Consider the following 16,901-nt stretch of genomic DNA (forward strand, 5'->3'; position numbering starts at 1 on the left):
CAACGGACTCCCTATATTTCAGGATTTTTGGAGTATTGTTGAAAGACCTTTGAGTTTTCTCCTTCAGTTTTAGTTAAGCAATCTTAAATATAATTCTCTGGTGGCAGAGATTTATATATATTATTATTTTGATAATAAGAAGCTAACTTGGGGGTGATTATACAATGATTTGGAGCATTGCCTTTCTTAGTGATAAAAAAAGTTATGGAAGATTTGTGAATAGGATATTAAGCCAGATAACTTAAAAAAAATTGTGTGCTGGATACAATTATAAGAAATTAAAGATCTTTTAAATTGTTTCTATCATGGAATTCCAATAAAATTCAGCATATTTTCCTTAAAATACTAATTAAATTCCTGTATCTAATCATTAAAAGAAAACCCAACAAGCTGTGTACCTAATACATATTACAAGATAATTTTTCTTTTTTTTTTTTTTTTTTTTTTGTTTTGCTTTTATCTAGTTGCTTCCAAGATCCGGTACTTACAGGAATATCATAACCGGGTTCTTCACAACATTTATCCTGTACCTTCGGGAACAGATATTGCAAACACCCTGAAATACTTTTCTCAGACCTTGTTAAGGTAAGCCTTAAAATATCCTCTACTTCAAAAGAATTATTAGGTAGTTTTGCTGAATTGATTGGGACCTAAACTTTTATCGCACTGAAAGTTTTGAAGGGCCTTATGTTTTCTAGTGCTCTGCCAGAAGAGTCTGGACTCAAGTTCTCTGGGTGTATGTATATAGCAGGTCAGCTCACAGGCCTAACTGAAAAAAAAAAAAGGGTTGCATGGCTACCGCCTGCTTTCCTCCACTTTATGTCTTTTCAAGAGATTTATACAGTGATAAAGGTTATATGTCTGGCATTAATATAGAATGAGATTGACAGGAGAATTTACATTGCTAAAATTAATAAGAAACATGGTCTTAAAGAAAATCAGAATTAAGTAGTGTTTTAGGTTCATCAATAGTATTTCCTGTTTCTTGAAATATAATGTATGGTAATAACAATCTGTGCCACACTTCAAGTGTTCAACGTGCTTTACAATTGATGTGGAAATTCTGAGGAGGACGAGGAATGAAAAACAAATCCTGGATGCTTTTACTATAAGATGGAGACAGGATCTCTTTAGGAAAAACAAGGGGAGCCTTTCAAGTAAAGACTCCGTTGTTTGGAAAATAACACTGAAGAATAAAGGGGAACGCTTCACTTTCCATTACATTCTAAGGCTTGGTCTCCCCATTACCATGATCTTCTCACTCCAAATCTGATATTGGAAACACACAACTTGACTTGCTACTATTTCTTTTTGCTGTGTAACAGCAGCATTTTTGTGAGATAGGTATTAGGGAGGGAACACCAATTCCGACTGAGTGTAGTTGTCCTGGAGTCCCCGCTCGTGCAAGGCGAGCCTTTGGCAGTCTGAATGCTTTGTAGAAAGAAGTTTCACGCGTTTAAGTCAGCTGCTCGTCTTCTACAGCCCTGATCTTTGTTCTTCTTATTCTTTGGAGTATCTTGTCTTCTTTAGAACACTTGGTGTCCCTATTCTGTATTAAAGGGATTCTGTGTATCAGATTCATAGATTTCATACTTGCTTAGTAAGTAGAGGCTATTTCCCTTCTTTTCAAATTGCAGTGGGATTATTTGCTCAGTGTTCATTGAAATAATCAGTTTGTTTATATTGATATACAAGCATCTGATCCTGCTCTTTTGAATTCTCCTTTTGTCTTTGAGGTCAGGTTCTCAACGGGAAACATTGTCCTTTATCACAAATTCTGGAAGTTCTCAAAGTGGGAGGCTTTTTTTCAGTAGCAAGCAGATTCTGAATTCACTTTGCAAAGAAACTGTGACATTTGTTGGCACTTTGAAGCCTACTGCTTAAGTCTTAGTCATTGTGTCAGAAAGTTTGGAAATTTAGGATACTGAAGTCATGTTTGCAAGACATGAAGTTTCCATTTTCTTGAGCCATGGATTATTAGGATATGATCATGGTTCATAGCATTTTAATGATAAAACTGGTGTTAAGGTAGTTTGTTCAAATAGCTGTTGGAGAAGATTCTGTGCCATTGAGCTGAATCCATTTTCTTTTTAAAATTTATTTATGTAGATTCAAGTTAGTTAACATGCAGTGTAGTATTGGTTTCAGGAGTAGAATCCAAGTGCCCTCCTTAATGCCCAACATCCATTTAGTCCATGCCCCCTTCCCCTCCCTTCCAGCAGTGCTCAGTTTTTCTCTGTATTTAAGAGTCTCTTAAGGTTTGCCTCACTCTCTGTTTTTATCTTATTTTTCCTTCTCTTACCCTGTGTTCATCTGTTGTGTTTCTTAAGTTCCACCATTTTCAAGGGAGACAATATCAGCAGCTGCTTCTAATGGTAGTATTAACAATAACTACCATTATCATAGCAATATTGTATGATAATACTAGTAATTATATGTGTCAAACACTGTTCTAAGAACTATACATGTCATCTCATTTAATCCCTTATAATAATTATATGAAATAAATGTAGTATTATACCTATTTTACAGATAATGAAACTAAAGCGTAAAGCAGTTAAAGAAATTGCTCAGTCACCTATTTAGTCAGCATTGGAACCTGGATTTGACCCTGGTGGTTTTAATCCACAGCATACTCTCAATAATTACACTCTATTGCTTCTCCCTCATACTACTAGTTATCATGGTGCAAAGACACTTCTTTTAGTAAATACTTGGGTTTGGCCTTTGGGAATACCAGCATCCATTATGAGTTCTTGGCATAGTTTTGGTTTTCCTTGAGATTAAGGGAGGAAAGGCTGTGCTTAGTGCAAAGATTTGCCAACTTTTTGAAAGTTAAATTGAGCTGTACTTGAGGTGATCTGGATAGTGTTTTAATTCCCAGATGCTTTAGCTGTCTCTCACTTAGCAATTTGTTGTGGATAGTAAGTCAGAGCAGAGTTGATAGCCTATAGGACACACTCACATGAAGTAGGAAGAAGAAAGAAAACAGTAAGAAGTATAACATGTCACGGCTGAACTTCAGTGCTTAGAGGTTTCAACTCTTGGGCTGAACCCAATGCAATTTCTTTCTTCTTTTTGCCTACCTCAGCATTAAAAAAATAAAAAGCAAAAATCAAAAATAAATAAAAACACCAAAAAACCCCCCGACAACAACCCCACAAAACCCAACGCAAAATTCTTTAATTTCTTTTGTTTATTGGAAATAATAGAACTTACAACTATTGTCCTACATTGGACCAAACTATGACCACTTTCACTGTTGATGTATATATATCCATAATAATATTATATTTCTTAATTTTCTTTATGCTATTAGAAAATTCAAGACAGATAAGATGGTCTAGGTATTTGGTGTCCAAGATTATTGACAGTAAGAGTTTCTACTCACTAACAAGTTGGTTCCCTTTGCATTTTAGACGACTTTTACATTCAGAAGCACTTCTTGCTTTCAGAATGCAGATTCTTGGAAAGAAACAAGAAGAAAGAATTAGAGACGAATTCTCACAGAGTAACCCTCTGTCTATTTGGATATTCTCAAGAAGTTATAATAAGTTGAAATTATTATTATTTTGAGTAAAATCTGCAACTTGAAGTACCAGCAGCTTCATTTGAGTCAGAATTGCATTTTTAGAGGAATAGTCCTCTGGTATTCATGTGTGGCATGTGACTCTTACTGATTTCAGTAGACTTTGTACATATTCCCAAAGGCAGAGATTAGCCTAGGTGTTTAACTTCAATTAATTTAATCCACAGGAAAGGAGAGATTATGTGTTACCGTAATTAACTATATCAGTGGTTGAATAGTCCACATCTGTTCACTTAGCTCTTAATTAGACTCACATTGCAGTTCATGGGGGTTCCCTAAATTTTAGGTTAGTAGAAGATGAGTCTTACGTGGTATTCAGCTTACTAACCCTTGAGCCTAGAGCAGAGTTTGGTCCTTAGAAGAGGGTCAACAAATATTTGTTGAATTGAGTTGACTTTGGTCCAGATTTTATCCATTGCAGTAACCCTTCTAGAGCATTATTTCATCTAGCAGTGACCTGGGGTACTGGGTAAAATTTTGTCTGAGTGCTAACTTGTACTCATTTTAATTTAGTAGGGACCTAAGTATGGGAACAGACACACAATTTACACACAACTTCAGAGTTTAGTTTTTTGTTTGCTTTTAGTATTAGAAGGAACTATGAAGATCATCTAGTTTAATCCCCCCCTCATTGCTACAGAGGAGTCTGTCCATTTTACATTGAAAGCATTCTGGGGCCATATTTAAAATATCTAAGTTCTTCTTTAAGGATCTTGCCTCTTACCTGGCAGAATATTTAAAGGTTTCCAGTCTTCCTATGTCATGCAGTCTTTTGGAATTCCTTCCCCCAGATCTCTCTTCTGGTGCCATTCCAGCTGCTTGTGCATAAAATCTTTTTAACAATCATTATGTTTGGGGAAAACTACTTGCTGCTAACTCTTTAGAAAATGTTTGATATGTTTTTTAAAAGGGATTCTAGTCTCAGTTCAATAAGCTTAGTTGAATTGTAATTTTTACTTGCTTAGGAAGAAAACAGACCTTCCAATGACTGATTTGAAGTCCACAGAGTAGCTTTAGAGTATCGCATGATAAAGTAAATTTTATTTAGTGTATAGATTCAACTAAGATGTCAAAATTTATAAGCTTATAGAAAGTTTATTTGATGTATTATTTTTGTGTGCTATAAATACCTCAGGGCAACTTTTCATCTTTCTCCATACCCACAGGGGTCTTCTTCTCTTGGTTCCTCTTGATGTTGGAAGTAAACGTTTGATAAAGAGGATCTCAGGAGGGAAAAGGAAAGGTGAAAAGTTGGTTGCTGGGTCAAACTCTTCTGAGCAGGGCATTCTTAATGTTCTTTTTGGTTGGGTGTATAGTCCTCTGGGAAAGAATTTTAGATGGGGTAGATGGTTTTATCATTCCCGAGTTAGACAGTTTGGTTGGGGAAATAAGTTTTTTTTTTTTTTCTGAATAAACTTCACAAAACATCATAAAATCACAATGCATTGTACATTGATTCATGAGCCCTTCTTAAGTTTTACCACAAATGAAAACATTTCCTTACATTGAAACATGAATGGTAATTTAAAACTGGTTTCATGGATAATTCATTTCAGCCATTTTTTTCCTCAACCTCACCTACTTATTAAATCTAGAGGCAGTGAGAGAGAAGTTTTACTGTTTCAATGCTGACATTCTCCCTCCCTGCATGTATGAACTTGTTGCTGCTATCATTTGGGAACCCCACATATACAGGAAGGGAAAAATACCAAAATGGAGTCTCCAAAGTTGATTTGACTAGTGTCTTAAATTATATCCAACTTTGGAACAATACTGAAGTATACTCAAAAAAAATAATGTGCTATATTTCCCCCACCAAGGAAAAGTTGATGACAGAACGGTACTTAATTTAAAGGATAGCATTAATATATGACATGTAGCTAATTTTATTCTCTAAGGCAAAATGTTGTTTTTCTATATCACTAGATCTAGAAGATCCACATCTTGTAATTTTGAAAAGATGTAGGTAGTAGGGTTAACTACTGAAATTTGGTTAGGACTGAAATTTGGGAAATAGTATTTCTAACTTATATCCATTATGATTCTAAAGGAATTTTCAGTGGGATAGAATCCTCCAGGATTCAAATAGATTTTTGGTGACTGGGCTTATCAAGAACATAACATTTAAAGGTGGTACATTTAGGAATAATCAAGTTATATGAGGAAACTATAAAGTCTGATGGAAAATCTGATGGTACTGGAATGTTGATATTATCCCATTGTAAAGTATAAAGTATATGTATCTTACTTTAAGATAAATACATCACACACAAAAAAGGTTAATTTAATCCCTTTAAAAGTAAAAAAAAAAACACCACTAAATCTTAAGTTATTTCTTGCTAAGAAGTATTACATAACTATTCTGAAATTATCTTTATTATTATTAATTGTTTTTCCCTGGACATTGGGTAACAGAAGACAAAGGAAATCGAGGTAAATTAGGCACATGGAAAATAAAAAGCATGTAGTCATCTTTCTTACATTGTAACATATTTTGCACTAAGAGTAAATAAAAATAAATGTCAATTTGAAATAGCAAGCATGCTCGACACTAACCAATTCTTCACACCACTGTAAAATTGTAAATGTAATATCATTAACTAAGAACTTAGTAATGTTTGATGCACATAGAGTAAGTGTAAAACAAGGTTATTTTTATGTAATGAAACATTTATAAATTGTTATCTATTTTGATTCACATATAAGTGTACTATATAAAAGCACTTTGTAAGCGCAGCAGAGATTATCATTATAATGTATAACTATTGTCTTTGATGATAAATAGTAAACCTAATTTTAAAAACTTAAAACATCTGGCCAAGCAGTTATTTCTTCTATTTTTAAATTAACAAGTTTTCTGCTTTATTGCTTTTACTAAAAGGCTTTTATTTAAAAATGAAGGCTAAAAGAAAGCTAGTTTATTTCTAGAGTTTATTTTTATTCCCATTAAACTTTTTTTTTAACTTTCTAAATTATCTTTCCTTTAGTTTTTAGTGAGTTTTGTTGAATAATAACGTAAGTAGCAGCAGTAATATATAAGATACTATTGTATGATGTGCAGCTATATGGCAGATACTGCTTGCCTAGTCTTTAGAACTTTGAAGGTAACTATTTAATAAACCAATGTTTGTATTCATAAAATAAAATGTTTCCTCCCCAACATGCAAAATTAAAAAAAACACACATAAATAACCATTATCATTAGTTCACAAACATATGCTACGGACCATCTACTATATATTATTTTATAGCTTTTCCAATGTAGTTTAGCTAACATTTTAGAAATATGTATTATTTCTAAATTCATATGCCTGTTTAAACTTCATTATCTCAAATGATACTGATAGAATGTCATGAAACAGTATCATAATATACATATAGACATTATTTTGATGCAATAAACATGTGATTTTTAAGACTTTCTTAATAAACACACATGTTTATTCTTTGCTAAAACATGTTTCTGCAAGTGCCATACCTATATTTTGCAGGTTTTTGTTTACCCGATTAAGGCAGTCTAGCTGAAAACTTCTTTTGCCTTGAAAGCTTGTTTTAATTAGTATAAAAGCCCTAATTCATTAGATGAAACCATTGTTTTTCCTTCGAGGAAACCTCTCCTTCACCAAACCGATAAACTGTAAAACATGGGTTTGGCACTGAAACATGCATTTTTATATTTTTGCTCCTTACTAACCAGATAACACATGAGATGCAATGCAATTTCCACGAAAGAAACCATGCGTTATTGGTATTTCTGAGCACGAAGCTATGTGACCCCTACTCGATGTGTAGACACTGCTGGTGTGGCAATTGCATCTTATGTGGGATATATCTGGAGTTTTATTATTTGTTTTAGAGTGTCATTTCAATGTAATGTGCTGTTCTTTGTGTCTTTGTTGTCTCTTTTTTTTCCTTGTCCCCCCAACAGCATTTTGTCCCGCACAGGGAAGAAGGAAAACCAAGATGCCTCCAATTTGACAGTGCCCATGACCATGTGTCTTTTTCCTGTGCCATTCCCACTCACCCCATCTCTAAGACCGCAGGTCAGTTCCATCAACCCTACTGTTACTCGCTCCCTCCTTTACAGCGTCCTGCGAGATGCTCCCTCTGAACGCGGCCTGCAAAGTCGTGATGCTCACTTGTCAGACTACCCTTCTTTGGACTATCAAGGCCTCTACGTGACTTTGGTGACTCTTCTGGATCTAGTTCCTTTACTCCAGCACGGCCAACACGGTGAGCATTTAATCAAAATCTCTTAGAATGTATATGTATGTTTATGGATGCTGGAAACCGTTGTTACTGTAATAAATTGCTTAAAAGGTCTTTGTGTGGCTAAAGCCCTTCTTATATGGAAACTTAATTATGGCTTTTCCCATCCTGTCATTTTTCGCTCATTTATGACCAGAGGGATGTTACCCAGGTCGGCCTACATTTGGAGGGGAGTGGGCTGGAATGACGAGAAGAGCTGTAATGGGAATTTACCTGCTTATCATGGAGGTGCTTGTTGGAATTATGATTTGTGGGCTAAGATTTAGAAACCTGCCCCCCATAAAATGTAAGAGATGGAGCCTGAAGGGCACGTCAAATCCACTGACTAATCCTGTGATTTTTCGAGGCAAATCACAGAATCTCCCTGGGACTTACTTTTCCTGTCTTTTAAATCCGGGAGGTTCGATAAGAATAAATCTCTAAGAACTCTTCCAAATTTAACCAGCGATTGCTGGTTATTATTACAAAGTGTTGGCGGTCGGTATGATATATGGTGCTGCTACAAGCTGTATGTGGCATATACTACACACTATTAGGGGTGCTTCGGGACAGTGACCTGAGAGCATGCTTCTTTGCCTAATGCTTTCCCTTTCCACAGTGTGTTTTAGCCAATGTCATGATCTCACTTGCTTACCATTTTCTAACCCATAAAAAGGAGTACAATATCTCTTGTTTAACTATTCAGTATTATATTTGTGAGAATCAAATGGAAAACCATGCAGTAAGAAAAGGGATTTTTCCAGAGAATGAATGTTTAAAACATTGGTTAAAACAGCATTTTAACTTGAAAACACTGATAATTTGGTCTCTGGAAGTACGATACCCAAAGTTTCACTATACAGAAAAACTGGAATTTGGGAAATGAGTGAGTTGTGGGAGTTATTTCGCCCTTTACTTGCAGCTAGCTCTCCTAAGAGAATGCTTAATGGTTTATTAAGATGTGTTCCTAATTAAAAAATAAAAAAAAAACTACTTTCTTAAAAATGATGAAATGATTGTTGAATTTGTTTTTTTTTCTTATATTTACAGTTCTGTATTATAGTGAATATAAAAAAATGTAGAAATTTGTAAATTTGCTTGTTGTGTAACTTTATAGTTGTTTTGAGCCCAGTCACTTTTACTGTGATCCCTGTACCCACTCAGAATTTCAAAGAGATGACTCTCTGAACATAAGACTGCCAGAGCTTACTGTGGTGGTGGTCTCATCAGTACTTTTCCTTTGTGACAACCTGTCCTGAGGTCACTGTAGACCTGCCTGGTCCTGGGCTGGGCCACTGTGTTAGAGCCCCTTTATTAAGATAAAAAGCATTCAGTTTGATAACTCACAATCCATTTAACTGCAATTTAACTGTGTTAAATTACAACAATTTCAGGGGGAATGATGTATATATTTGCTTTTTACCTACAACTATGTTGCGACTTTACTCTTCACTGTTATCTGTAGACTGTGTTCTCTGTTCTTAGAAGAGAGGAAAAAACTAGACTCTCCCTTAGAGGTAAAAAAAGCAGTTCAGCAGTGTTTCCTAACAACACTGGAATCACTGAGGGAGCTTGAATATGGAATTCTGGGTCCCACACTGGGATTTAGGAATAAGCATCGCTGAGGGGTGTGTCCTAGGGATCCAAATTTTTACTGAGCTCTATGGGTGACTCTTGTGTACTGAGCGTGTGAACTACCGTTCCAGGGCTCGAGGTGGTGTCTCCACGGGGGGTGTGTGGGGGGGAAGGGCTGTGCACTGGTGAGAGCTGCATTCTTGACACAGTTCAGCTACCAGCTGTCAGGCGATCTTGGACCCTCACTTTCCTTCTCCGGGCCTCAGCTTCCTCACTTGAAAGATATTCCAGATTGGCTCTCAGGCCCCTTTCAGCACTAATGTTCTATAACTACGTTACAATGCAGCTAAGGTGTCCTTTATGCACAGCCTCATTTAATTCTTAGTAAAACAACCTATGACTTTTATGTCTTATCAGCTTGAGGCCAAGGTTGACTGACCCTCACTCACCAGTGTGCAGGTGGCCTCATCCTCTCTGTTGTCAGTTGATGTGCTTGTTGAGATGGCAGGTTAATTCCATGATAGTTGGAAATAACATTAGGCATCAAAATTGCACTAAGAAGGTAAATCTGCTGCGAAACAAACAAACCCAATAATTTTCTTTTATAGTGGACAGGAAAGTGATCCACATCTTCCTTGTCAAGTCCTGACTGATGACACACAAATTGGGAGATCCAGAAGTATCAAAAGATATATTCAGTAGAGGTGTCTGAGTGGCTCAGTCCGTTACACACCCAACTCTTGGTCTCAGCTCAGGTCTTGATCTCAGGGGTGTGAGTTCAAGCCCTGTGTTGGGCTCTGCGCTGGGCATGAAGCCTACTTAAAAACAGAAAGATATATTCAGTATATTGGGATTTGGTGTACATGCATTCTAAAGCTAAATAGTTATGGTTTTTTTGAATGCCCTTTATTTTTGCTCCTTGTGCAGGTAATAATAGTAACACTATTAATATATTTAACAATGGCCATACTTGTGGAGCACACATTATGTGCTGTGTTAAGCACTCTATATTAATCTCATTTAAGCCTCTTAACAGTCCTCCTAGAAGTGAGGTAGGTACTCTTCCTCTCCCCATTTAAAGATGTTGATAGGAAGATTACCACTAGGTAGTACATCCTTCTGTGATAATTGATAACTGAATGCACAGGGCCACACAACATCATTTACAGCTTCCTTTCTTTGGCACCTGCGGAATATGCTGCTGTACTGGAAGATGCATGTTCCCTCATTGCTCAACACTCCAGATGTAGGAAGACTGTGCTTTTTGGTTGATGGGGCAGGGATAGCCTGGCTTTATTTCCGGTCCTGCCCTTGACTTTGCTAAAACTTCCGTTGGGTAAATAATGTAATATCTTTGTACCACAGTTACTTTGTGTAAAATGTAATGATGGTAAGAATGCTAGACAACATTTTAGGATTCATGATCACGTGGAAAGTCCTTTTAGTTTCTAAAATCAAGAAATAATAGGAATACCCAGTGTTACTGAAGGTTGATAGAGGGTTGAGGAAAAGCTCATGAAATCGATATTTATATTTCTTAATGCAGTTATTCACCAGTCATTTATTGAACAAATATAGTGTCTATGCACTCTACTGAGCATTATGTTTCAGAGCTCTTAATAAGAAGGGAGCAAAGCTGTTTTCAATTTAAGCCAGTTCATAAGAACTAAAAATATAGAATTAGCATATTCTGTTAAATGGCAAAATATTCAGTGACTGATTACTCACTTTTGTTTTGTAGATCTTGGACAGTCGATATTTTATACAACCACATGTTTGCTACCCTTTCTCAATGATGATATTCTGAGTACTTTGCCCTACACGATGATATCAACGTTAGCTACCTTTCCTCCATTTCTGCACAAGGATATTATTGAATATCTTAGCACATCTTTTCTACCAATGGCTATATGTAAGTTCAATCTTACCTAATACTAGATTCTTTTAATGTATTGTACGAATGGAATTTGCTTGCACTGTTTTAGGCTGTAGATTTTCAAGATTATAATGAAATCACTTGCTATATACATGTGCTGTGATTTAAATTGTCATTTCAGCATGATGATTATGGAGAGAATCAAAGAAATGAATGATGATTATACCTTAGAATTGTTTTACTTGCATAATTTGATCTTATAGAGTAGGAAGAAAACATCAAGGCATAGTCTATTACTGACATAGAAACTATGGTATTTTGTGTAACTTAAGAAAAAAGTATGGAGAGAGAGCTGCCTCAGGTATAGAAATTCTTATCTTTTGCACCTGAAGGCAGAAGGTTGTGATGGGAAGAGCAATAGACAGTGTCAGGACATATAGATCCTAGTTTCAGCTTCACTTGTAAATGTGCTGTGTGGTGTTAGGCATCTCACATGGTTGATACCTCATCTCCAGAATGATGCTAGCATTAACTTCCCATCACAGGGATGTTGTGATGATAAAGTGAATCAATACGTATGAAAACACTTTGGAAAAAGGCTCGCAACTCATGTGCAAGTTTGCTATAAATGTGGAGCTGATTTGAATTCTGTTTCACTTTTGCAGACTTTTTTTTTAATTTTATTTTTAATTTTTTAAAATTTACATCCAAATTAGTTAGCATCTAGTGCAACAGTGATTTCAGGAGTAGATTCCTTAGTGCCCCTTACCCATTTAGCCCATCCCCCCTCCCACCACCCCTCCCGTAACCCTCAGTTTGTTCTCCATCTTTATGAGTCTCTTCTGTTTTGTCCCCCTCCCTGTTTTTATATTATTTTTGTTTCCCTTCCCTTATGTTCATCTGTTTTGTCTCTTAAAGTCCTCATATGAGTGAAGTCATATGATTTTTGTCTTTCTCTGACTGACTAATTTCACTTAGCATAATAGCCTCCAGTTCCATCCACGTGGTTGCAAATGGCAAGATTTCCTTCTTTTTGATTGCCGAGTAATACTCCATTGTATAGATATACCACATCTTCTTTATCCATTCATCCATCGATGGACATTTGGACTCTTTCCATACTTTGGCTATTGTTGATAGTGCTGCTATAAACTTGGTGGTGCATGTGTCCCTTTGAAACAGCACACCTGTGTCCCATGGATAAATCCCTAGTAGTGCAATTGCTGGGTCGTAAGGTAGTTCTATTTTTAGTTTTTTGAGGAACCTCCATACTGTTTTCCAGAGTGGCTGCACCAGCTTGCATTCCCACCAACAGTGCAAAAGAGATCCTCTTTCTCTGCATCCTCACCAACATCTGTTGTTGCCCGAGTTGTTAATGTTAGCCATTCTGACAGGTACAAGGTGGTATCTCATGGTGGTTTTGATTTGTATTTCCCTGATGATGAGTGATGTTGAGCATTTTTTCATGTGTCGGTTGGCCATCTGGATGTCTTCTTTGGAGAAGTGTTGCAGATTAATTCTAATAGGCTTTCCACACACGGGAGCAGATAGAGAAAGCCAAATTGGGTTGGTTTTTATGATCAAAATCCTTCTAAAGTATTTTGTAAAGAAATGGATTACGAGGGGTGCCTGGGTGGCTCAGTCGATTGAATTTCTTACTCTTGATTTTGGCTCAGGTCATGATCCCAGGGTCATGGGATCAAGCCCTGCATTGGGCTCTGGGCTGAGCGTGGCACCTACTTAAGATAATCTCTCTCTCTCTCTCTCTCTCTCTCTCCCTCTGCCCCTCTCCCCTGCTCTTGTGTGCTCTCTCTCTCTCTCTTAAAAAAAACAAAAAAAGAATTAGATTATGAATCAATCTATACTTCAGTGGATAACCTGAAAAGATTGTGGATTTAGGAGCCAAACAGATGTAGATTTAAATCACAGCTCTTCTGCCAAACTAGTTGTGTGGCCCTAGGCAAGTTACCTAACCTTTCTGTTCCTTACCTATGTAAGAAGAATAATCATAATAGTTGCCTGGGTGGTTGTGATAACAGAGATTTTTCACCTGGAAATTGGTAAGGTGCTGGCTGGCTCAATGCCAGGTGTTCACTAAGTGTTAGTTTACTGCTCTCCTTCCCTAAACTTTTGTGCCATTAAAATACCTTTATTGGTCACATTCGATTCCTAGTGACCATTTTTCACCATTTTTAATTTTGTGTGCTTATCATCTTATTAAAGTTGTTGCTATGTAATAATAGTGGCAAACATAGGTACCTTTAAGCTACATTACTTATTTTATAGTTAAGCTTAATTTTAGCTAGGGAATTATAGTTTCATGTCTTTTAAAAAAAAATTTTTTTTTTAACGTTTATTTATTTTTGAGACAGAGAGAGACAGAGCATGAACAGGGGAGGGGCAGAGAGAGAGGGAGACACAGAATCGAAAACAGGCTCCAGGCTCTGAGCAGTCAGCACAGAGCCCGACGCGGGGCTCGAACTCACAGACCGTGAGATCATGACCTGAGCCGAAGTCGGGCGCTTAACTGACCAAGCCACCCAGGTGCCCCTGTAGTTTCATGTCTTTTAAGCAAAGAGTCTGTCTTCTGCCTAAATTTTATGGTGATTCAGAAACATTAGCAGACCGATGGTATGGTTCAAGCAATAGATTATTGATCATTCTCTCTCTCTTTTTTTTGTTTTGTGTAACCTGACAAGCGCTTGCTTATCAATACAGTCTTAGAATTGTATAGTTATGTTAACTGTGAAATTTAGGCATAGGAATTCTTATTTATTATTATTATTTTTAAAGAATTACAGGTGAGGAGGAGCATCTTTGTAATCTTTTTTTTTAATTTTTTTTTATTTTTGAACCTCTTTTATTATTATTGTTATTGTTGTTGTTGTTGTTTTTATTCCCCCTTCCTAAGAAGTCTTTTTTTTAATTTTTATTATTATTTTTTTAATATATGAAACTTATTATCAAATTGGTTTCCATACAACACCCAGTGCTCATCCCAAAAGGTGCCCTCCTCAATACCCATCACCCACCCTCCCCTCCCTCCCACCCCCCATCAACCCTCAGTTTGTTCTCAGTTTTTAACAGTCTCTTATGCTTTGGCTCTCTCCCACTCTAACCTCTTTTTTTTTTTTTCCTTCCCCTCCCCCATGGGTTTCTGTTAAGTTTCTCAGGATCCACATAAGAGTGAAACCATATGGTATCTGTCTTTTCTCTGTATGGCTTATTTCACTTAGCAACACACTCTCCAGTTCCATCCACGTTGCTACAAAAGGCCAGATTTCATTTTTGCTCATTGCCACGTAGTATTCCATTGTGTATATAAACCACAATTTCTTTATCCATTCATCAGTTGATGGACATTTAGGCTCTTTCCATAATTTGGCTATTGTTGAGAGTGCTGCTATAAACATTGGGGTACAAGTGCCCCTATGCATCAGTACTCCTGTATCCCTTGGATAAATTCCTAGCAGTGCTATTGCTGGGTCATAGGGTAGGTCTATTTTTAGTTTTCTGAGGAACCTCCACACTGCTTTCCAGAGCGGCTGCACCAATTTGCATTCCCACCAACAGTGCAAGAGGGTTCCCGTTTCTCCACATCCTCTCCAGCATCTATAGTCTCCTGATTTGTTCATTTTGGCCACTCTGACTGGCGTGAGGTGATATCTGAGTGTGGTTTTGATTTGTATTTCCCTGATAAGGAGCGACGTTGAACATCTTTTCATGTGCCTGTAGGCCATCCGGATGTCTTCTTTAGAGAAATGTCTATTCATGTTTTCTGCCCATTTCTTCACTGGGTTATTTGTTTTTCGGGTGTGGAGTTTGGTGAGCTCTTTATAGATTTTGGATACTAGCCCTTTGTCCGATATGTCATTTGCAAATATCTTTTCCCATTCCGTTGGTTGCCTTTTAGTTTTGTTGGTTGTTTCCTTTGCTGTGCAGAAGCTTTTTATCTTCCTAAGGTCCCAGTAATTCACTTTTGCTTTTAATTCCCTTGCCTTTGGGGATGTGTCGAGTAAGAGATTGCTACGGCTGAGGTCAGAGAGGTCTTTTCCTGCTTTCTCCTCTAAGGTTTTGATGGTTTCCTGTCTCACATTCAGGTCCTTTATCCATTTTGAGTTTATTTTTGTGAATGGTGTGAGAAAGGGGTCTAGTTTCAACCTTCTGCATGTTGCTGTCCAGTTCTCCCAGCACCATTTGTTAAAGAGGCTGTCTTTTTTCCATTGGATGTTCTTTCCTGCTTTGTCAAAGATGAGTTGGCCATACGTTTGTGGGTCTAGTTTTGGGGTTTCTATTCTATTCCATTGGTCTATGTGTCTGTTTTTGTGCCATGTAATAATTAATCTAAATTCACTCTACCCTCCTTCTTAGGAATAAGTTAATAATTTAGGGAGAGGCATTGAATATATCAGGCCTCTGAAGTTATGCTTCACTCTGATCAAGCATTGTGATGACTGGCAATTTGTTTCTTCATCCCTGGTTATTAATTTCTACTTAATTAGAAGCACAGACCCCAAAACATGTCTTAAAGTCACATTAGAATCCTTATTTCTTTAAATGTGTGAGCCTTGGCAACTGAGGGGAACAAAATATTAAGTTGAGTCTACAAAATGTGTACGAATTTTAATACTTATTGGTAGATTAACTTGGTGTTCATTTAAATTGTGAACAAGCTGTTAATGTCTCTGGGGCTCCATTGTGTTTTCAGCTGTAAAGGGGAGTTTTGGAAAACATGTTCCATCTCTAAGGTTATTTCTGGCTTACTAATTCTAGGTTAAATAACATCAATCTTATTTTATGTAAGAGGCACATGTCTTCCTGTAACCCAGTTGTTGATCTAGTTCATTTATCTCTATTGCTCTGGTTTTAGTTTCTTACTTGTGACTTCCATTTATTGTTACCATCCCTGTGGGTTGAGGAGCCTTTAAATCTTTGAAAATAAATGGTAGTAATACCCTTTTTCAAAAAAAGTTTATTTTTTGAGAGAGAGAGAACACATGCACGAGTGGGGGAGGGGCAGAGAGAGAGGAGATAGAGAATCCTCAGCAGGCTCCTGTTGTCAGTGCAGAGCCTGATGTGGGGCTGGAACTCAAGAACCACAAAATCATGACCTGAGCTGAAGTCAAGAGTCGGTTGCTTAACCGACTGAGCCACCCAAGCACCCCAGTAGTAATACCCTTTAAAACCACATTTTATTAAATGATTGAGGTGTTGGTTTTTTTTTAATGTTTTATTTATTTTTGAGACAGAGAGAGACAGAGCATGAGCAGGGGAGGGGCAGAGAGAGAGGGAGACACAGAATCCGAAGCAGGCTCCAAGCTCTGGGCTGTCAGCGCAGAGTCCTATGCGGGGCTGGAACTCATGAACCGCGAGATCATGACCTGAACCAAAGTCAAACGCTTAACCGACTGAGCCACGCAGGCGCCCCGCCCCGTTGAGGTGTTTTTGTTTTTTTTTTTTTTTTTTTTTTTTTTTTGTATTTGTTTCTTTGCAAAGACACAGACCCAAAGAACGAGGGAATCGGGTTCCAGATTAATCACATGTAAAGGAATTGATGTGAGAATATGTGTCTGTTGCTTGCATCCATGTCGTTTCTGTCTTTGGAAGTTGTTT

General features: G+C 37.1%; 1 protein-coding gene across 9 annotated transcripts in view; it reads left to right on the top strand.

The window, feature by feature from the left end:
* The first annotated feature begins 472 nt into the window (after positions 1 to 472).
* The window catches only part of UNC79 (unc-79 homolog, NALCN channel complex subunit), a 226,044-nt gene continuing 209,615 nt past the window's right edge, over positions 473 to 16,901 (top strand). For 6 of the 9 annotated variants that reach the window (XM_047864600.1, XM_047864603.1, XM_047864601.1 and 3 more), the window contains exon 1: positions 11,159 to 11,324. In XM_047864600.1, the coding sequence (XP_047720556.1) occupies positions 11,237 to 11,324 (88 nt within the window). In that variant the 5' untranslated portion in view covers positions 11,159 to 11,236. Of the gene's footprint in view, positions 586 to 7,676; positions 7,823 to 11,153; positions 11,325 to 16,901 lie in introns of those variants that run through there. The other 3 variants (XM_047864606.1, XM_047864607.1, XM_047864609.1) reach the window with 1 other exon arrangement.

This window comes from Prionailurus viverrinus, chromosome B3 (genome assembly GCF_022837055.1).
Source record: "Prionailurus viverrinus isolate Anna chromosome B3, UM_Priviv_1.0, whole genome shotgun sequence".
Taxonomy (NCBI): Eukaryota; Metazoa; Chordata; class Mammalia; order Carnivora; family Felidae; genus Prionailurus; species Prionailurus viverrinus.